This window comes from Dendrobium catenatum, unplaced genomic scaffold (assembly GCF_001605985.2).
Source record: "Dendrobium catenatum unplaced genomic scaffold, ASM160598v2 fragScaff_scaffold_1125, whole genome shotgun sequence".
NCBI classification, from domain to species: Eukaryota; Viridiplantae; Streptophyta; class Magnoliopsida; order Asparagales; family Orchidaceae; genus Dendrobium; species Dendrobium catenatum.
In genome coordinates this window covers 1,615,846-1,638,176 of record NW_021319587.1, presented here as the reverse complement: position 1 = coordinate 1,638,176, position 22,331 = coordinate 1,615,846, and the positions used below count along the sequence as shown (strand labels likewise).

Sequence of the window (22,331 nt, the reverse complement as noted above, 5' to 3'; positions counted from 1 at the left end):
AAATAAAAAAATAATAAAAAAAAGAAATACGGGAGTCGCTTCTATTCACGGACAAACGCCACCCTTCGGCATTAAGAAATGAACGAATAAATGAAAAGTGAAAATCTCACTAAGAAAGGGATATGCTCGTTTCAATTTTAGCCTCGCCGGTCAATCGTAGTGTGGAGACTTTTATTCAGTGCTTTGTATTGGATACACCAAAATTGTGAGCAAAATGGTTGGCATGGGCAGAGTATTGGTATAATACTTTATATCATTCGATAGTTCAGACAACACCGTTCAATGTGTTATATGGAAGATATCCGGCTCATTTGATATATTATGGACAAGACAACACATCAGTGACATCAGTAGAGCAGTACTTGGAGGACATGATCTTGTTGGAGCTGTAGGGGCATTTGTTGAGAACTCAACAAATTATGAAGAGGCAAGCAAATGCATATAGGAGAGACATTCAGTTTGAGGTGGGGGATATGCTTACTTGAATCTTCGACCCTACAAATAAAGAACCTTGGCATGAAGAATGAATGAGAAGTTAGCACTCTATTATTTTGGTCCTTACAAGATAGTGGAGCGCATCAGTGCTGTGGCATATCGCCTACTGTTACCACCGTCGTCAGCTATCCACCCGGTGTTTCATGTGTCCCGGTTGAGACGTGTTATAGGAGAGCACATTCCGTTTTCTGCACTTCTCTCTACCTTGCGGACGACATTGAGTGTGTTGTTAGAACCATTGGAGGTTGAAGGAGTGCACCAGGGAGTAACAACAAGCAAAAAAGTGTTGATCAGTTGGAAGAACCTATCGAAGTATGAAGCCACATGGGAGTCCTACCAGATCATTCAACAGTAGTTCCCTTCATTCCACCTTGAGGACAAGGTGATACTTTTGCTGGGGAGTATTGATGGACTGACGGTTAAGGATGTGGGCCCAGGTGTGGGGGTAGTTGCCTGGTTGGAAACGGTGGAAAATTAGAGGGGGTTGGAAATGGAGGAGAATTAAAGGAGGGGGTTGAAAAGGGAGGAGAATTAAAGGAGTGTATCACTTATCAAAAGATAAGGTGGGGGAAATATATGGAAGAGTAATTCAGGTTTTGGGTGGAGAATAGGGAGAGTTATACTAGGCCTTTTGGTGGTATTATTTTTCTTCATGCAAATTTTGTAAGTGTTCTTGCTGTTCATTGTTCTTGCGAGGGATTCTAGTAGTGTATAGAGTTTAGGAGAGAAGGTCCTCCTCTCAAAAGAGGAACATTGTATCTTGCTTGTTAGTGTTTGCTTTCTTATCAAGAAAATCTATTTGGTTTGTTGAAATTTACTATTTGTTTGTTGGTTTTTGATGTTCAAGTCCTAACATAGTGTGCATTCCATAAACAGAAATCCCAGCACAATTCTTTATTTATTTACTTTATTAAGTGCTCTGACTCTTCCGTGACATAACTTCAGCCAGGAAAATAAATTAGGGTTACATAGAGATGTTGCTAAGCAATAAGAACAAAATGACCTTCTTTTGTCTCCTCTAAGCTCCAGCTAGTGACCACCTCGATTAAGCTAGATTTATGCAATTGCTTCCAAGAAGTAATCCCCTCTTAGTCACTGTCTGCCTCTTGCCGCAAGCCTCCAGCAGCTCTCTCTTTAATTCTGTCTCTTGCTTGTTCTTTCTGAAAGCTCCTGAGCCCTCAGTACAACTGCTTTTCATTCTCTCTCTCTCTACTCATCTCTTGGTTTCATGCCCATGCCCTCTTTGACTCACTTTTGATCATAATATAAAACGAGTGGCTCCAGCCCACCACATCTTCTTAGGTGGTGAGGAAAACGTGCCAGATCCAAGTAGATTTTCTTTTTTCTTTTTTTAATTTCTACGGGTTTTGCAAAAAATATTTTCTTTAAGTTGACTTGAAATAGTTGGAATTAGTCAAATTATAATGATATACATGTGAATTCTTTCTTACCCTTTTTGGTAATAGAAACTACTGAAGTGAGCTTGAATGGGCGTGATTGTTCTTTGGCTTGAATTTCTTGGTTATGTAACCAGGTAAACAACAGGGATATGTCTATTGCAGTTTTGAGGACTTACATTTCAAGGCACAAGGAGGAGTATGCTGCAAAGTTTAATCTGAAGAATAAATTCCAAAATGAAGTCCAAGATGGTACGCAAGCTTTTCTTTATCATTCACAACTGGAAAAGTCACTTGAGATATAAATACATACAAAGCCACCAATATAACTGCTCATACCATCTTAAAACTATTTTAAGAAATGCAGGTAACCAATTTGGAGAAGTGTCAGGGAGAGCTTAGAGCATCAATTGTTCTTGAGGTGCAAATGATTTGTTAGCCATCTTGTAACACTGAATGTAATTGAACCGTTTTTCTGGAGTTACTAAATGTATTCAGTGGACCAACTTTAGAAGTGGATTCTTGCTTAGGAATCCTCTAAGAATCAGTCACCAATATTGATTTTGTCAGGCTCCTAATTTAACTCATAATGTTCTGTGCGCTATGCATTTGTAGGCTTTGGCGGCTTCCGGTTTGAGAGCCATACGCTATGCTTGTGAAGTAGATGGAATTGGTCAAGTTTTAGCCATTGACAAAGATAAAGGTAATCTTGGTTTTATATTCTTTTTTTCGTGTCTAATTTAATGATAATTTTAGTTTTATTGATTATAAATTGTTGGATTAATTTATGGTTGTATTATTCAAATCTTATTGTTTATTTTATAGTGTGCATTGAGATTTGCAAGAAAAATATAATACTCAATGGCCCTGCAACATGTTCAAAGGTTGCAGCTCATCTTGGTGATGCTCGTGTTTACATGCTTACTCATCCCAAAGAATTTGACGTGGTAATTAGTATTTTGTATTATTGTGTATGACATATTCATCCATCAATTATGTACAAATTTATGTAGTTTTTCTTCTTTTTTTTCTCTCCCCCTATCCTTCATAGCAATACTTCTAAAGCACCATCCCCACAATATTGAACGATAATGATCAGAAGCTTGATTTTCATTTTGTGATGTTTGTGTTTGCATGAATATATACACACATTCCAAAACAAACATCTTTTAATTTTGTGTTTTTTAAAATATAAATACCAATATGGTTGTGATAAATATGTAGAACTTGCACATTTTGAATCATTTAATATGATAAACTTACAAATATCACTAATGATGTGGTGTTGCTACATCAATGCTATTAAATATATGCTTTTCGTTGACATCCTGGCAATCCCAGTCCCTATCTCTTAATTGGTCTTCATCATGATGGAGAAAAAGTAATATATATTTATGTTATTAATTTTCTCCTCCTTATAGGAGAATCATCGTTCTTTTTCCATTTACTTTATGATGTTATGGCCATCAATTAAAAGATTTAATATTTTCATTCTCATCATCATCATCAAAACTAATATTATATTTGTTGTCAACAATTTTTATGAACATGTGATCATCAATAAGCTGTATCAAGCTTTCGATGGCTTTGATTGCATATGAATATAATTGAGATTTCCTTGTGTAGAGATTTTCAAGTGATTTGAATTATTGATGATATCTTGCATGCATTAAACAATTTTGGTTAGTGAAATATAGGTTGTCCAATTATTCTTATATTTTTCATTTGCTCGATAAATGATTAAATTATTATGAAATTGATGAAATTTAATCCATATGTAATTCTTATGCTGTAGATCACATTCAATGGTTTAATTTTGGTTTTAAAGATTACTTACAGCGTTAAATGCCAAGATATAATTTGGGAAGGAATAATTATTTTAATTCTATGATAAAAAATGTCCAAATTTCTCTCTCTCTCTCTCTCTCTCTCTCTCTCTATATATATATATATATATATATATGAAGGACGTAAGGCAGAATATAATGTACCCACTGTTACATTAGCTGCTGCTGATATCATTGCATCTTCTACAAAGCCATAACTAAATCTAATCAACGAATTCTAGGATGCTAAACAACTTCCACAGCTGACTCAATCTTATTGGCATACTCCTCCTGATTAGATAAATATTAATATTGATGCATATCTTTTAAGTAATAATCAAGCAGGAATTGCACGTATTGTTCAAGGTTATAAAGGTAGATTTCTACTAGTGTATGGGAGGAAAATGTTGCATTGGGATGTTGCACAGTTGGAATTGCTTGCAGTTTTTACGATTCGAGATGTGATATAAGAATTTGAATATGACATAAAAGACATTATTATTGAAGGAGATAATATAAATATTATGTGATCTTGTCATAACTCTTTGAAGGAGAGGTTCGATCAAGACAATATGATGGAAAAAGTTCTATTTCTTAGGGATTTTAATTTTTTAATTTCCATTATATTAATAGTTTTTTAATTAGGTGGGCTGATTATAGTACTTCCTCAGCAATTTGTGGGGATTTCCTTTGGGATGTTTCCTCTTTTAATAATCTTCCTCCATTTCTATCACTTAGGTTGTTCCTCTTTTCTTCAGTTTAATGCTATTTGCAATTTCTTAAAAAAAAGGAAGAATATAATGTAGACACTTTCAAATAATTTGGGTTATTGATGATATCTTTTATGTATTGAACTTTTTTTATTAGTGAAATTTATGTGTAATGTTAGGCTTCTATAATTTGTGCAATCATGCTTATGTTTTATATCTGCTTGATGAATGACTAAATCATTATGAAATTGATGAAATTTAATATACATAATTCTTATGTAGTAGATCACATTTTCACAATAAAAGCAAAGTTATAATTTTGAGGGGAATAATCATTCTCCTTCTAAGATCAGAAAAGTCTCTCTCTCTCTCTCTCTCTCTCTCTCTCTCTCTATATATATATATATAATAAGTATACTATATATAGTTACATATATATATATATTATGGGTTAAACCCTATCACAGAAGAGTGCGCTTCAGCATTTTGTTTTTGAAGAATTGAGCTGGATATTTCCAACTCAGCATATGCACTATGTATCGCCCTTCTATTCCATCACATCAATGTTGTCGACCCATTTATTTTTCATTCTTAGATTATTTTTGTTATTCAATAATTTTTTTGGCTGGATCTCATGTTGGCCTATATCTGCAAATTTTTACTCTAGGTCCTGCCTTTATCTTGTTTGGAACGCTATTGGTAATTAACTTGGCTAAACTCTGTTTTAGTTGGCTACACAATTGAAGTTTGATATTTTCCATTCTGTGACAAAGTTGTTCAGGGACTGATCAACCTGAGGCAAAGATACTTCTGTTTCCAATAAACTACGTCATGCCACACAATGGAAAAAATAAAAACACAGAAAACTGAGGTGGCCGATTAGTTTATGCAGGATGGGCCTGCCTAACTTGATTTAGGATATGCGAAATTTAAATGATTCTTCATGTGATGTATGATTGAGACTAGCAAAACATTGTGTATTAGGTACACATAAAAATAAGATTTTAGAAATTTTTGTTGTGTAGGAATTAAAAACAACTAGCTGTAACTAGAAAATCAAAGAAAAATATACACAAATGCTAAAAAGTCATTTTTTTTAGTGGCATGAACTCATGATCAATATGAAGCAAAAGATGAAAAATGCATTAATCTATGCAATAAATTTTTTGATGCCACTATAGATTCATGAAAATCTCATAAGCTTAGAGAAAGCAATGAGTTTTTACCAAAGGAGTAAAATAGAATGGAAGGAATAGCCAAATCTTCCTTTGAAGCAAGTGATATGATCTAAGGTTGCCCTTTCATGCAGATAGTTCAATTTACGTGTGAGAACTGAGTGATAATCTGCTTTTAAAAATGTGGCAAAGTTTATAGGCGGAGAACAAATAAACAACACAATTGTATCATTCAGACAGGAAACATGGGAATTGACAGAAATGATGGGAAACTAGATTGAATTCATTGCTCCATATTCCAGATCTGGCATCAAGTTTCATTTGAATGGGAGGAAAACTTCAATTCTTTTTTTGTCATCCAAATTTAAGGTTCAATGGGAAAAGGCACCATGCGAGCATAAAGAGAAAAAAATAAATAAATAATCATGGATTGCGCTCTAAACTATATGGAATGGGATATCATAACCTTTTCTTAGAACATGAAGGCATTGAATTGTTTAAGTTAGTGCCAATGTCGTGAAAGTGATAGGATCAAGTCAAAGGAGGTTTTGGACTTTTCAAACCTGTCTAGACGTGATATTTGTGTAGGGATTTATGGTCCGAGCTCGAGCTTTTATAAGCTTGGGTTAGGCATGTTTATTCAATTGGGTTGGGTCAAATGAGGATATGCTTATCCAGATCCACTTGAAAATGCTATCTGAATAGGTCAATTTAAATCAACATGGAGCTTTGGTTTGAGTATGTGGCCATGCTTAGGATTTGAATTGTGGCAGATAGGTTTGTCTGACCTATGCCCAGGTCTAGTAATAATATGCATGATTTGTATTATTTTTATCATCAATATTACCCTTGAATCGACTGCCAAGTAAGTCTGTTTAATGCAACAACAAGAGTCCAAGACAAAGGTCGAGGATAAGGTCACAAAAGCAATGCATTGCTTCAAGATTTGGCCCCATTATCATGCACAACTCTCCAAGCAAGCTTATGGATAAACATTAATCTCTTTAAAACCATTGAAAAATAATTAAGAAGATTAATTTAAGGTCTCTTAATAAGTATGTTGGCTTAATCAGTCAAGGAAGCAATTTTTTTTTTAAAGTTATTTTACTTCAGGGTCACCCTACTTGCCTTATTTGGACAATCTAAATTTTCATGTTTTTGGAAGTTTTATGTTCAGTTTTGTTTCTTTTAATATTTTTCTCATTGCATTAGAACAAGTAATCAATCCATGCAATATAATTTATTAGCTCTTAAGACTTTTCAAAGTTGAAAACCTTAGGAAGGACCTATAAATAAGATCTTGCTTCATACTTTTGAATTCATTGAATAAAAATTAATTTTTAGTTGTATAAATTTTATTTGAAAATTCTTGGTGGTACTCACATTGGTGAAGCTTAGTGGTTGATCTTCTAGTATTTTGATGAGTCTTTGATTATCTTTTCTCTTTTTTATTAATCCTCGTTTCTAACACAATTCTCATCTCATCTAAATTTTCCTAGTTTTTGTGGTCCCAAAATGCATTAACCTTTTCAAACCTCTTTTAAACATTTTCACGCATCCCTCATAACTTCCCAATGCTTCAATTCCCTGATAACCTTAAGATATCCTAGCTAAAAGCTTAATATTGAGAGATAATTTTTTATTGTGACCTAATTAAAATTTTCACAACTCTTTACCATCGATCCAAAATTCATAAAAATATCAACATTAGTTTCCTAATATCCCAAATCTTTGATATGAAGTTCCTCCTCGTTTGCCTCCAAGAAAGACTTGTCTTTGGATAGCCTAGAAGTTTTAGCTCTAAATTTGTCCATGAATGCCATTTCCAGTACCATCCACAACCCTAAGAGGATGGCAATCAAGGTGTTGCATCACTATAAAGATCCTATAGACCCTACATCACTGTTGTGTCTGTCGGATCATAATTCTCTATTTATTATTCTTGAGTATTACATGAAATAATTTTATTTTGCTCGAATCTTCTATCTTTGATTTATCCCTTGTCCCTCTTTATCCATTTACATTAATTTTAATGCATTTTTTGCTTTTCCATTTATGTGCCAAACTATTTAATTCTACTTTAACTATCTTATCTTCAACTTTTTTTTTCTTATTTTGCTGGCCATTTTTTTTAATAACAATGTTGCAGACTATATTTTTGTTATTTTATGATCATGTGCCATATATTATTGCCCATGCTTTACAATCATATAATAATCACCATTCACATGTTAAATGATGCTCACATTATATTTACAATAGTTGCTAGAATGTATTTGAATGATGAAATACTCTCAGAATTTCAAGTTATGATCTGAGAGATCCTCCACATGAGCATATCTACGTAGAACAAATAACAGCATTTTGTACTATGAGCTAACTTGGCTGCATCAATCATTATTTGATTGGGTGTCTCTCACTTCAATCAACCTGCATTTTCGGTAGATTGCACGAATGGCCCCATAACTGTTTTTATGCTTTGTAATTACAGGTTGATCTTGATCCGTATGGAACACCTTCAATTTTTTTGGACTCAGCAGTCCAGTCACTTGTTGATGGTGGCTTGTTAATGTGCACTGCTACTGATTTGGCAGTGCTTTGTGGAGAAGATCGTGACGTCTGCTATTCCAAGTGAGATTCTGGGCCCTCATTGCTTGCAGAGGTACTTTTCCCCCATAAGATATTTTATTCCTATCACTGCAATCTTTGGCATACAGATATGGTTCCTATCCTTTGAAAGGAAAGTACTGTCATGAGATGGCTTTGAGGATTCTACTTGCTTGCATTGAGGTACGTAGATCTTATAAATTTGCAATGAATATTTACCACCACTTTTATATTTGATGATTGATTTCTCACTTCTTGAAGAGCCATGCAAATCGGTACAAGCGTTTCATTGTTCCGGTCCTCTCTGTATATATGGATTACTATATCCGCGTGTTTGTTCGTGTTTACACGTATGCTCTTTTCTTAATTTAAGAATTGTGCTATTATAATTTGCTAAAAAATTCTGTAGTTTTGTTATATTCTATTTTAGAGGATACTTCTTTTATTTTTTGTTTCCATAACTTGAATAATGTGTCCGTATGCAGTTCTCCCATTGCCATGAAGAAAACTACTCTTAAACTTGCTTACGTATACCAGTGTGTCGCCTGTGATTCGTTTCATCTCCAACGTATTGGAAGAGCTACTACTAAGGTATATATTTGGATCTTTTGAATGTTTAATTTGTTAAAGAGGCAATTTTTTTTGCTGTACGCCTAATTGACTGAATACACATACACACACACACACATATATATATATGAAAAAGGGAAGAACAGAAAAGTAAGATAATAAGTGGAACGTATCCTTATTTAAGATGATAGATTACAGGGACAACTTTCCAATCTAATATCTTCTTAAATCTTCTTTCCAATTTTTGAACTTCCCTTATGATAACACTCAACCTCAAATTGGACCATAGATATTAATAAATTCCAACTTTTTACAAAGATTGCAGAAACTAGGAGGCCCCATAACTTTGGTAAATATCTTAGTTAATTTTTCTTCATAAGATACATGGGGAGTTACTCAAAGGTTTTTTGCTACATCTTAAAATTCTTAGAACAATATCTTAGTATTTCTTCTTTAGAATTTGAATGTGTTGATTAATTATTGACGACCATAGGTGGGACCTACTCCTTCGCCTCCTTCACACATCTAGAAGTCATCTACCCTGGGGTGAAATCCATAGGCCCAATTATGCTGGTAATCATAGTATGGATCCTTGAGTACATGAATTGAAAAGCTTAGCAATTGGATCTTCTCTCTTATAGCTCTTAGTTTGCAATATGTGTGCTTATCTCCTCCACATAACTGTTGGCTCTCCCATCCTTTCTTGAAATTTTTATTTTATTTTATTTTGTCTAAATAAAATTTGATCTATTTTCATGTGTAGTACGCATGAAGAAGTTTATATATATGTTCAATCCTTTCACAAAATGTTAGCAACAAAATTCAAAATAGTTTTATTATATTTATGCTTTTCTACATAATATCAAGCATTGTAAGGGTTTCCGCTTCCAACCTTTGTTCTTTTTTCTCCATTCTTATCGAGATTATTCATTCTCTTTAGTATGATTGATTTTCGTGACTTTCACTCCAATGAGTTAACAATCATGAATGGTGAAATGATAATAAAAGAAAACTCCAAGGGCTACAAAGCTCATATTGATTGGATTGGAGAAACTATTTAAAACGTCCTCAAATTATGAAGACCTTTCTAAAAGAAACGGGAAAGATATGTCATCTTTTATTCTCATTTCTCTTTAGAGCCGAAAGATCCAAAGTTTGTATGTTTTGTTCTTTGTATGTAGTTGATTACTTGATTCTATTATCATGAATATAATGAGACTTGAAAGCAGTGGGTCATACAACTGCCTATCTTCTACAAAAGAAGTGTGGAAAACTATGAAACAAATGTACTTGAAAGTGAAGCATGTTGCTCTCATCTATGAGATCAAAATTAAGATCTCAACAATCAAGCAAGAAAACCTCTGTATAATTGAATACTTTAATGCTATGAAGGTTTATTGGCCTGAACTTAATTATTATCAAGATATCAAGATGGCATGCTGTGATGATGTAGTAATTCTCAAGTAATTTGTACAAAGAAAATGTGTTTGAGTTTCTTGCTAGACTCGATAATGTCTTCGATTAATTTTATGGTCAAATCTTAAGCAGATAAAGTCTTTCATCTCTAAATGAGATTCTCTCTTATATGAGTGGAAGCAGGAATGACAATAATGCTTAACAATCCAGTCTTCGAAATATCTGCCATGACAGTAACAAACCCTAAGATAAAGGACTTACTGCCACATATTCTTTCCCAAAAGAAGGATAAAAGCCTTCTCCCAAAGGCAGTCGATGGTGCAACTACTGCAAGAAGAAAGGACACATTACTGAAAAATATTGAAAACTTCTTAAAAAATGCCAAGGTTACGATTGAAAATAAAGGACTTCAAAAGGGACATGGCTATTTCATGGAATCTGCAGGGCTCAATCTGGTGACATTGAAAACCAAGGAACTTCCTCAAGTCTTTAGAAAAGCCATGCAGATAATGCTCTCTAGCTTAAAATGATATGATTTCTAGCTCTTTCATTTTTAGTGCCTTCAATAATTCCCCCTGAACTTGCATCCTAGATTTAGGAGTTACTAACTACATGGCAAACCTGGCCAATCTCTTTAAAATCTCAAATCTTGGTCCAAAAATGAAAAAATAGTAGCCAATGGCTCACAAACAATTATTGCAGGTCAAGAAAATAGTTCAATTTTCTCATATTTAACTTCAATAACTCACTTCATGTTCCTTATTTAGTAGCAAATATTTTATTAATCTATAAAGTCGCTAATGACCATAACAACAAGATTATTTTTTGCTAATAATTATGTATTTTAGGATCTCACTACGAGGAAGACAATTGTACAAGCTAGAGAAGAAGATGGGTTATGTCTTCTTGAAAACAGAAACAGCGTGCCTTGCTCCTTCATTGTGACCCATAATACTAAGATCATCTTGGAACATTATTTTAGGCTAGGATGTCCCTCAAGATCTTGTACTCATTTTATGGTAGTTCATTATGATATATGAGGATCTTCCAAAATCCCTAATATTTATGGAGTTATTGGATTTATCACTTTTATTAATGATTAAACTCAAACGACATTGTTATATCTTATAAATAAAATGATGAAGCATTCTTTTCTCCATTTCCACTATCATATTAAAAAATCAATTTAATGTTAAATCAAAATATTTTAGAATGATAATACTTGTGATTTCTTCAATCACAAATTACATGTATCTTTCATAAAGATTGTATCATTCACCAATACTCCTATTTTTACACCCCCCAATAAAATGGGACGACAAAAAGAAAAAAATCACCACCTTTTAGAAGTCATCTAAACTCTTGTTTTTAAGAATCAAATACAAAAAAAGATACTGGGGAGAACCTATTATAGTTGCTACGTACCTCAATAGAATACCCTCAAGAGTGATTGGATTCAATAGTCATTGAAACTATCTACCAAATTTTTTCCCACTAATAACTTTTTCTTAAAATTCCTTAAAAAGTATTTGGATCCTTTTACTATCTTCACAAAGAACATAGGGGTAAATTGGACCCTAGAGTTCTCAAATGTATTTTTATTGGGTATTCTCCCATAAAAAAAAGATACAAGTGTTATCATCACAACAACAACATCAAATTTTTATCCCACTACGTTGGGTCGGTGTACAAGTGTTATCATCCTATCAAAAAAAATGAAAAAAAAAGCTATGCCTAAAAAAAAATCACTTTTGATGCGAAGCAAACGGTGGATAATTTCTAACTGGAAGATAAGTTTGTTAAGTCTCCTATCTTTCATCTTGACATCTCTACAACATAATCCAAACAAATTCAAGCAGTGAATCCCTTCAGGCCTACAAAAGAAGGAATATAAGCCTAGCTAAAATCTCTAGTTTTGGAATTTTGGAAAATTGAAATAGCGCAACGGCTTTGGAGTTTGGCACCGTGCGTTATAAGCTTCTGGAGGGAGCGCTGCAGCGCTGGCATGATTTGGCACCCCGACGCTAGGCCTAAATTCTTTATTTAAATATTATTTTCCATTATTTCACTTGACTTCTTCTGTTTGGGTTGCCAACTAGAGAGAGATAGGGAGAGATTCTAGAGAGAGAAAATCCGCTTCGGATTGCTTCAGGCCATTTTAGCTGTCGGCTCAGTTATGAAAGTTGCTCGGGTCGAGGTAGTTTATGTTTTATCTATCTTAGTTTTCAATAATTTGGAGTTTTTGAGTTTTTTTTTTTATCGAATTTATATTTTTGATTTTGCAAAAATGTTGTTTTCTTGGATTCTAGTAAATTTTATTCGCATAATTTTTAATATGTTGTTGATACTATTATTTTGATTGTTTTGAGTATTTATTAAAGATTTTTTACCAGGTAATTTTGAAAAACAACAATTTCTATCAATTTAGAAATTCATCTTAACACTTGAAATAACGCTTTAGTTCAGTATAGCTTCATAATGTTGTTATATCCAATATCTAATACTGTGATATAATTCTAAAAATTATATTTTTGGCGAACTTTAGAACACTAGTTGGAAAATTATTTTGATAGCTGTTAGAGCATTTTTTATAGAATGTACTTTATTTTCAATATCTATGTTCGAAAGATTTGAATTGTGTGAAAATAACTTATGTTAGCAGCGAGAAGATATTTTGTTTTTTGTTTTTTTGTTGAAAGTTCTAGAGCTTGAGGGTTATTCTGATATTTACTAAGAAGAGATTCGGTTGGTGGCGAGATAAGATTCTGTTGGCGACAAAGAAGGATTTTATTGTTTGTTATGTATTGGATGGAAGTTGGGGGCTTGAGGGCCAGTATGATATTTTCTATGAGGTGTTTTTTTATATTCCAATCAATTTTAGTACAGTTTCAATAGTTTATTTAAATGCTTATTCCAATTCAGTATTTGTGTCTGCTTCAGTTTTAGTTTTTCATTCGGTACTTCAATTATTATTTAGCATTTTTCAACTCTTTTGTTTTGAATTATTGATTCTTGTCTTAGGCCGTTATAGTCTACTGAGCCATGTTAGCTCACTCCTATTTTTGTTTTTATTTTCAGGTGAGGGAAAAAGTAAGGAGCGAGCTGAGTAGTTTTTGATACTAGCCTATGATTTGTGCTGTAGGTATGCATTTTGGTTAATTTCTTTTTGGGAGGTTTAGCTTTCATTTTTATTGTATCTTTTTGTTACCAAGTGCTGTTGTAGATAGATCTCATATTATATTTGTATTTTTTAATGATATATAAAAAAATCATTTATGAGATTCAGTGATCTTCTGCTTTACCTTTATATTCAGTTGTGGCTCTGTGTTGTACATTATTTGGATGTTTAAATTTCACAACATTTCTTCAACTAAATCTTGGGGCCAGTCTCTTCTTCTTGCCACGATTGGTCTGATTGTGACATCAAGTACTAGAAAAAAAATTCTTCAAAAAAGAATAATAGGTTTCAAATAGAAAGGTGTATTAATGTAGACCATGCTGAATCGTGAGTGAATAGAATATCTATTTTCAGGATATTGTACATTTTTTAGAGTAAACTTTATAACCTAAAGCAAGAAATAACTTGTTGTTTTAAGTTCGAACACTGAATTTGAATTAGAGTGCTTGCTCAAGGTATGTACGAGCTCATGTGGATAAAAAATATTCTTAAAAATTAGGTGCATAAAGCTAATGAAGATATATTGTGACAATAAATTTGCTATTAGCTTTTTTAATAATCTAGTACAATATGATCGTTCCAACTATATAGAGGTGAATTGATAATTTATAAAAGAAAAACTAGAATGCATGTTAATTTGCACTCCATATGTGCAAACAAGGAGTTAACTCGTAGACACATTTATTAAAGATTTTAGTAATCCCTAGTTCAACTATATCATATGCAAATTTGGAATGGTAGATTTATATTATATCGTTTGATTTTGAAGGGAAGTGTTGAAGATTATGATTGTAATCCACTCCTCTGCCTCCTTCACACGTACATGACCTGTGCAACCTATGGTTGGAATCCATGGGTTTCTTTATGCTTCCAATCATAATATGGATCCTTGAGCACACATATTGAGGAGCTTAACAATTGGATCTTCTCCCTTATATGCAAATGAAGAAGGGGCGTGAGTAGACATGTAGCAACATCAAAGATTAGTTGAAAAATGGATCTATTCATCTCACATATGTATAGAAATTACATTTGCATTAAGTCTCATTTGTTAGTTATATATACAAACCCAATGAGTCTTACCTTTATGTTGCTTATAGAGTATTCATATACCTTGAATTAAGTCCTAGTAAAAAAATTTCTACGAAAAGAATGATAGGTTACAGATTGAAAGGTATATTAATGTAGATCATTGTTTAACCTTATGCAATATGAATCTAGTATTGAGGCCCGCATCAACACAATTCCAGTGAAAAATACCTTGAGGCTTACGTCTATAGCTTTCTTTTTGAGGCTTGTGCCTCAGCTTAGTTGAGGCCTTCACGCCTCGTTAGCATGAGGCGTATACCTTACCCTATTTATATATATTTTGATTAAAACTTACCTAAATTCTAAATTAAAGCTCCTAACAAATCACGCCTTCATGCACCCCTGAGCCGCAATTACTTTCTCTCAATTGCCTCGGCCTCTAGCCTTCTGCCTTTGCCACAACCGCCACCGTCGTAGCTGCCATTGTGGATTAGTTGAAAGCCACACACCACCACCACCTCCTCTAAAAATTTTGGAGTATTAATTTCATCTTTATGTTGATGACACAAATTTATGAAAAAGGAAGATCGAAATAAATGAATAATTAGATTGAGAGGCATTGAACTTCATAAGATGAGACAGGGGAGAGACCAATTTATTATGATGATGGCTAAAATAAAAACTCCTTCAGTGATAATCGTGTAGATGATTTTTGAGTTGTTACTAGCTATTTTAGTTTTTTTAAGAATTAAATGTGGATGAGTTGTTGCCTCGAACCGTTGTGGTGCCAGTTTGGAGCATTGCGACGCTCAACCTCTGTCATTTGGTTCATCTACTAGTGCTGTGGCGACAAGAACAACGCTCTTCTCTCTGTCATTTTTTCTAGCAAATTTTGTAGAATCGGGGTACCTGAGACCCTGAGGCACTTGAGTATACATTGTCAGGGTGTTGTACAAAAAAAAATTTGGGTTAGGTAGACCCCCCAACGAATATGACCATACTAAGTTGAGGTTTGTGGCAACGGTACAACCTGATTGATCTACACAATCAGATTCCAAACTAAACTAATAGTTTAATGGCAACGAAAAAAATTAAGAAGGCGAACAAAGTTAAGCTAGTGATGCAGGAGAGTTTCAAAGTAGTTCATCAATCAAGAATAATATCCATTTCAGTATCCATTGTCTTGCATGCTTTAAGTTAGGGTTGACTAGAGCTTCTTGATAAATCTTAGGAATAAAGATAGAATATAGATACATGACAGACCGATGAAAGGAACATGATAAATTATTAAAAAATATAAATGAGTGTGGTGGGTTATAAGTGCAATGGTGTATAACCTCTCGTATGGCAATTTGGAGATGAGATCTGGGGACCTAGATGCAGGTGGATGTCTAGTCGTAGTTGATAGGATGGAAGGAGGCACATTATGAGAAGGCAGATGTGGCCAATGAATATAAACTTGTAAGGGAGTAGTGAAAAACAAAAATAAATAAAAAAGAGCAGATTGAAAGGGGGGCAGTAGGGATGACTAGGAGGGCAAGGGATGTTTTTTAATGTTCTGATGCCATATATATATGCAAATAATATCCTCAATTAAGAGGATAAATTACATTAGGAACTTTCCAATGGAATACTTCCTAATCCATTTTTTCAGTCTTAGAAATTTCCTATGATATAACATAATTAATGACATTTATTAATTTTTATTTTGTTGTAATGATCGCTTCTAAGAGGCATTAACTATACCATTCTCTTTGTGTTTTCAACAATTGCAAGAATAATGTGGAGAGGTATGCCCCAGCTTTTGGCCCTGTGGTTCCTCAAGCATGTAGTGATTGTGGAAAGCAATTCCATGTTGGTGGACCAATATGGTCCTCACCAATACATGACCAAGCATGGGTAGAATCTATCTTGGCAGATGTTAGAAGTATGAAGGAAAGATATCCTGCATATGATAGAATTTCTTCTGTTCTAACTGCAATATCAGAGGTAATATAACAAGCTTAACTTGCTTATTTGAATACTTTGGATCCAAGATTTAGTTGAATAGGCTGGGCATGAGCTTGAAATAACTAGACCTTGGGCATTCTGATACAACAATATTAAGTTTTTATCCCACTACATGGGATCGGCTACCTCGGGCATTCTTATAAATGATTTCTTTTCTTTGCAGGAATTATCTGATGCGCCACTCTTTCTAAGTCTCCACAACCTTTGTAGAACGCTTAAATGTACGACCCCACCATCAGCTGCTTTCCATTCTGTAGTAATTAATGCTGGATATAGCATCTCAGGCACTCATATAACTCCACTGGGATTCAAATCTAATGCACCCATGCATGTCATTTGGGATATTATGCGCTGCTGGGTACTTAATGCCTGTTTTTTTTTTAAAACACTTTTATTTTCCTGAACATTTTCTGATGCCTTTTACTTACTGGTTAAGTGTCTTTGTTTCCTACATGCAGGTTAAAAACCATCCACTAAAATCCCAGCCTGCAGGTGAACCAGGAACAGTCATTCTCGGCAAGGAACCAAGTTTTTTAGTAAGTTTTCTTTACTTATTGGTTATTTCAGATGTTATGCTACTCATGGGTACATGGTCATGTGGGTTAAATTGTGGAGTAATACTTTGCCTTTTGGGCTGAGATGGGGGATGGTACTGGTCTGCTTTTGAGCTGACCAGACACTAGCTCTAGATTGGCTTGAAGTCATTCAATTCAATCGCAAGATCAGCCCAGTCTAGTTATCAGTTGGTTTGATGCGATCAGAGTTTTCTCCATGCATCTCCTAAGATAAATTATTTGCCCAATACATAGACATATACACTTGTAGAAACATATATATAAAATCTTAAGTTAACTCAATTTAATTTTTGGTAGACTCAATTCAAGCTCCATTTTAGATGAAATTATTAGGTACAGCAAACGTAAAGATACGTTCGAATTCAATAAAATTTTCACACATGGAGTCGTCTATAGAATTTTAAGCCAAACGCAATAAAAGCGCAGCCAAAGCGTAGGTAAAACACAGTAAAAAAGCACAACAAAATAGCAATTAAAGCGCGACTAAAACACATGTAAAGCGCACAAAAAGTACAACTAAAGTGCACTCCATGTGTCAAAATTTAAGTGGATATCCGGACGTAGAGATACATCCGGACTCCGCACCTAGTAATTTCTCCAATTTCAGGGGTTGGGCTCATTAGCTGGCTGAATGATTTTGATCTAACACCACCCATGTTTCCATTGAAAAGGTAAATTTTACACAACCATCAACCATCAACAAAACAAGAGCCAAGAAGGCTGCAAGGTTTTTGCTCAGCCCTGAAAAAAGCTGGGGTCCTATGCTCAGAGGAGGTCGGCTCATCAAAACCAAGCATCGCCAGATCGGTGAAGTTACAGAGAGCTCTCTCAATTCACATGAAAATTTTACTAATGATCGGGAGATATGATTGTCGCCAGTAGTCCTTTTCATTGCTCACCACCTCATTTGCTTACAACTTATTTTTTTATTTCTTTTCCTTTCACTTCTTATGAGCTGATTATTTTATGAATTTATACTTTGAATAATATGCACATGTAATAGAAAACTTTGTATTGATTATTTAACATATAATTTAAATTTTAGATGAGTATATTTTTGTCAAATTTATCAGTATGAAATTTTAATCGTCAAAATTTGTGCAAAATTTATTAGTGTGAATCACTTGTACAGAATTGATTTCTAACAATTAGAATTTATGGGATTAACCCCCGATTAAATATGATTTTCCTTGAGAAAATTAAACGGGCTTTTATTTTAGCAGCGAGTGTAAAAGAAAATATTAATTAATATATTTCTGGATCATATAATTTATAGTTATGTTATTATATAAAAATATATGATTGCTCGACTATTATGTATAATTCCTTAATATAATATATCACAACTTATGAATTTGAACAATTTGCATGGCTCCAATTTCTCAAAAATTATAATAAAACTTACCAAATTTTAAGTTTTGAAGATTAAAAAATAAATAAATTTATGCCTTAGTAAATAGAGTTTTAAAGATGCAAAATTAATTAATTATTACTTTTTAACTCAGAATTCAAAAAGTATAAATAAATTGCTAAATAAAAGCTAATGGGTTCATTTAGAATTATGAACATTTAAAATTTTAAATAACATTTATCTCCAACTTAGAATTTATAGAAAATTTGGTAAGTATTAAAAATTAAAGGTAACTATATTTATAAATTTTTTATTCTGATATAAAAGATTAAACCAAGATAAATCATTATGTTTTTGAATAAAACTAATAAAATTAGGAAACATTTATATAAAATAGAATGTAGAGATTAATTAAGGTTTCATTTGGGATGATTTTTTATTACTTCTAAGTAATTTTTTTAGTAAAAAAATAATTTAATTTTTGTAGTGAAGCTTCTTAGAAACAGTAAGAAATAGAGCAATCACTGCTAATGTTTTATGTTATTATTTTAAAAAGGCCTTGATGAAAATATATTACAATATTTGACATTAATTTTTGGCCTTTGGACCACCCTAAATTGGTCCTTTGATCATCTCAAAACAGTTAGAATCATAAACTCTTATTTTATTACCCAATGTAGGACCAACCCATAAATTTCCTGGCCATAATGAAATACAAGATTCAATCAAAATATCAGAGTGCTGCAATCACTAATTGTAACAATTGATTAATAATTTAGGAGTAGAAGAAAAAGGAAGCAAATGTGAGGTTTTTTATCCTTATTAGTTTCTGCAGGGCCAGCAGCTTCTGATGGTTAAAAAAATAATCTATAATCAATAGTCCCAAATCCGAATATGAAACCCTTTTGGTGCTTCAACTCTTGGAAATTTCAGCAGTTTCTCTCCTCCAATTTCCTCCCATCTATATCTAGTCACAAAGTAGTGAAGAAATAAGGAAACTTGTACAATCCCAAGCTCTTTCCCTGGGCATAGCCTTCCTCCTCCTCCAAATGAGAGGAAGTAATGGTGAGACTCCAAGTTCTGGTTCTGCATCAGAAAACCATTTTGATTATTCTCAATTGGCAAAGCAAATTTCCATAGAGAGAGAGAGAGAGAGAGTAAAATTCAGGCTGATGGCTCACCATCCATCTCCATGGATTGAATGAAAAAGGTTCATCATACACTAATGGATCATAGTTCATTTCCCTTGAATAGACATAAATCTTCCATCCTTTTGGAATGATATAACCTAGTAAAAAGCATGTAGAAATATAAGCAAAAGTTCTTAATGACATAAATTTTGGAAAATTTCAATCATACAATATTGCCTGAAAATAGTCTAAAAAAATATTTCGGACCATTTGCTGAATGACAAAAGATATGCAGAGATTTGAATACTTCCTTCTGAAGTGTGTGTTAACCAACCTTTTAATTCCGTATCTTTTGTTGTCTTCCTTAGCACTCCATTAACAACTGTGGCTAATCTTAGAGTTTCACATATAACCTGTTTATATATAGGAAAAAACAGCTTTTTTTATGTTAAGCTAGTTTTGAAGCAACTAAGACTTTGTTTACGACGGTTTTTTATTGCTTCTTAAAGAAGCTTTCAGCTAAAAATCTGCTTTAAGAAGTAGTAAGAAAGCCTTTTCAAACGAGGCCAAAATTTCACCAACCAATAAGTTAAAAAACTCACTGCGCGTGTAAACTCCATGGATTTATAGTCATTCCAATCAATCTTATAGTCAGATGATTTCTTCTTCTTTATTTCAAAATGTTCATTCTACAAAAAAAAAAAAAAAAGGGAAATGTTAGCTAATGTGCATTTTTTATATCAACAACAACAACAAAAACAACAACATCAAGCCTTTATCCCACTACGTGGGGTCGGCTACATGAATCTTTTTTCTCCATTGTGTCCTATTAAATGTCATTCTCGTTTAAATCTAATAAAGAAAGATCATTCCTAATATTTTCTAACCAATATTAGGAATTCTTCAAGAGCATTTTTTATATCAACACTTAGCATTTTTGTTCTCACCCTGAATTCTTCAAGAGCTTGTGGATGGTCATGAAGATATTTGATGGCCATCATTGTAGTAGTAGAAACAGTCTCAAATCCTGAATAAACTAAAGTTAGAATAGTATCAATAATCTGTTCATCAGATAATTTTGCTTCATTCTCAGAATCAGTTTCAAGGAGAGAATCAAGCATATCAGCTTGACAACAAAGTGGATCTCTTCTTCTCTCTTTGATAATATTTTCAAGCATGGAGATGACCTTCTCTCTTGCCTGCAAAAAAGGCCTTGTTTTTCTTAATCTGATAAGTTCTTTAGATGAGGCATAAAATTGTAATTTGTATCAGAATTACCTTAAAACCTCGGTAATAGTTAGTACCAGGAAAGTAGATTGGCAAAGAGATGGTTCCTGTTAGAACCCCATATAATTCTTTCTTCATAGATTCCGAAAGTGGACCTGTTTCAATTCCAGCTATCAGTTTCAGAGCTGAGAGCAGCCACATCTCTTTGGTTTTCTCTTGAATATCAATGACTTGGCCATTCCAATGGCAAAGAAAGGCATTGATGAACTCATCAATCTTTGATAAGAGCTTATCTCTGATCATAGTAGGCCTGATTAATCCAAGCATAGAACTTCTCATAGTCTTATGAAGAGATCCTTCAACTGCACCAATGTTCCATTTCCCCATTATTTTTAACATAGACTGAGGATATCCGGGAACAAGCCCCTTGCCTTCACTCATAAGCATGTACCTATTCAGCTCTGGTTCCATGCAGACAACTGTTGGGCTTCCCAGTATGTGTGATTTGAACAAACTTCCATGCCTAAATAATAATATTGGCAGTAAGTTGAATGTGACAGAAATGAGAACATTTAGATAAAACTTTAAAAATCATTGAGAAATATTTGTATTGGATAAATAATGAGTATAAACTTTAAAAAGTTAATGCTTGCAAGATGCATAATGCCAATTCCAAATAGCTGAAATAAGGCTAATGATGATGAGGATTAGTAAGTGAAATGTAGAGACTACATAGAAAAGAATGGAAAAAGAAAAGTGTTTAAAGTAGGCTTGAGCAGGAAAAGGCCAAAATGATGAGGGCAACTGTGCGGACACCGAACACCGCCCAGAGTGCAATGAAAATGCGCCACATCACCCCTTCTCTGTACCGCGGCTCGATAATGGGTGACGTTGCTGCAGCTGATTCGCCTCTAGACGACCGGTGTCTGCCCAGAATAATCTCTCCAAAATGAGAGACCATGCTGTGGCAGCAGAGAAATTACATGCGAGTTGCAGATGCTAAAAGGCACTAAAATCATCATAATATCATTAAGAAATAATTGGCTGCATTTGTTTTCATGGTCCTATCTTCAAACACTTGATGAGAGAGATTTTAAAACCAATCAAAGGAGAAGGAGGAGGAGGGATAATGTTTCATCATTTATTTATCATTGATGAGTTGAAACATGTAAGGCTAAAGAAATGAGAGAAGAAGGGACCAAAGTGCAAACTCACTTTGCGCTCTGGTTCTTCATGAAGCTGGGCCCTTGCTTCAGAAACTCTGTAGTCTCACCAAAGAATGGCCATCCCATTGTTCCTGGAGGCAATCCCTTTTTCCTGTACCTTAATTCATTCAATTTGAGCACTCCACAGCAAATAAAGAGGAACAGAAAGGGTACACCAAGAAGAAGAATTCCCATCATCTTCACAACTCTCTCTCTGTCTCTCTCTCTCTCTCTGTGTCTCTGTCTCTCTAGCTTTATGCATTGCATGTGTATTTATAGCCAAAAATAAACTATTTACCTTTTCAAAGCCTAAATTAACAGCCTATTTTCACGGAACAAGCTATAAATGTTAATAGAAAGTAGCTATGGATGTCTAAATTTGGAAGAAGAAGAAGAAAAATTCAGGAACCTATGATACAAAAATGGATGA

The 22,331-nt window shown here is 33.6% G+C and overlaps 2 protein-coding genes across 3 annotated transcripts; one reads left to right on the top strand and one right to left on the bottom strand.

Moving 5' to 3' along the window:
* Positions 1-962: 962 nt before the first annotated feature.
* Positions 963-18,040, top strand: LOC110095593 (probable tRNA (guanine(26)-N(2))-dimethyltransferase 1). Of its 2 annotated transcripts, none has more exons than XM_020821198.2 (12): positions 963-2,144; positions 2,252-2,313; positions 2,508-2,595; positions 2,718-2,839; positions 8,095-8,234; positions 8,321-8,393; positions 8,472-8,560; positions 8,696-8,801; positions 16,180-16,392; positions 16,577-16,771; positions 16,872-16,949; positions 17,660-18,040. In XM_020821198.2, exons 1-12 carry the CDS (start codon positions 2,045-2,047, stop codon positions 17,855-17,857), a joined length of 1,464 nt encoding a protein of 487 aa, XP_020676857.1. In that variant the 5' UTR covers positions 963-2,044; the 3' UTR covers positions 17,858-18,040. The 2 variants fall into 2 exon arrangements, with proteins under 2 accessions (XP_020676857.1, XP_020676858.1); XM_020821199.2 differs by having other exon boundaries at positions 2,009-2,144; positions 2,260-2,313.
* Positions 18,041-19,195: 1,155 nt separating this feature from the next.
* LOC110095594 (cytochrome P450 85A1-like) lies at positions 19,196-22,099 on the bottom strand. Its single transcript, XM_020821201.2, has 7 exons — positions 21,912-22,099; positions 20,748-21,219; positions 20,417-20,668; positions 20,072-20,158; positions 19,804-19,882; positions 19,521-19,627; positions 19,196-19,425 (listed from the first exon to the last, which is right to left on the bottom strand). Exons 1-7 carry the CDS (start codon positions 22,097-22,099, stop codon positions 19,213-19,215), a joined length of 1,398 nt encoding a protein of 465 aa, XP_020676860.1. The 3' UTR covers positions 19,196-19,212.
* Between the last annotated feature and the right edge of the window lie 232 nt (positions 22,100-22,331).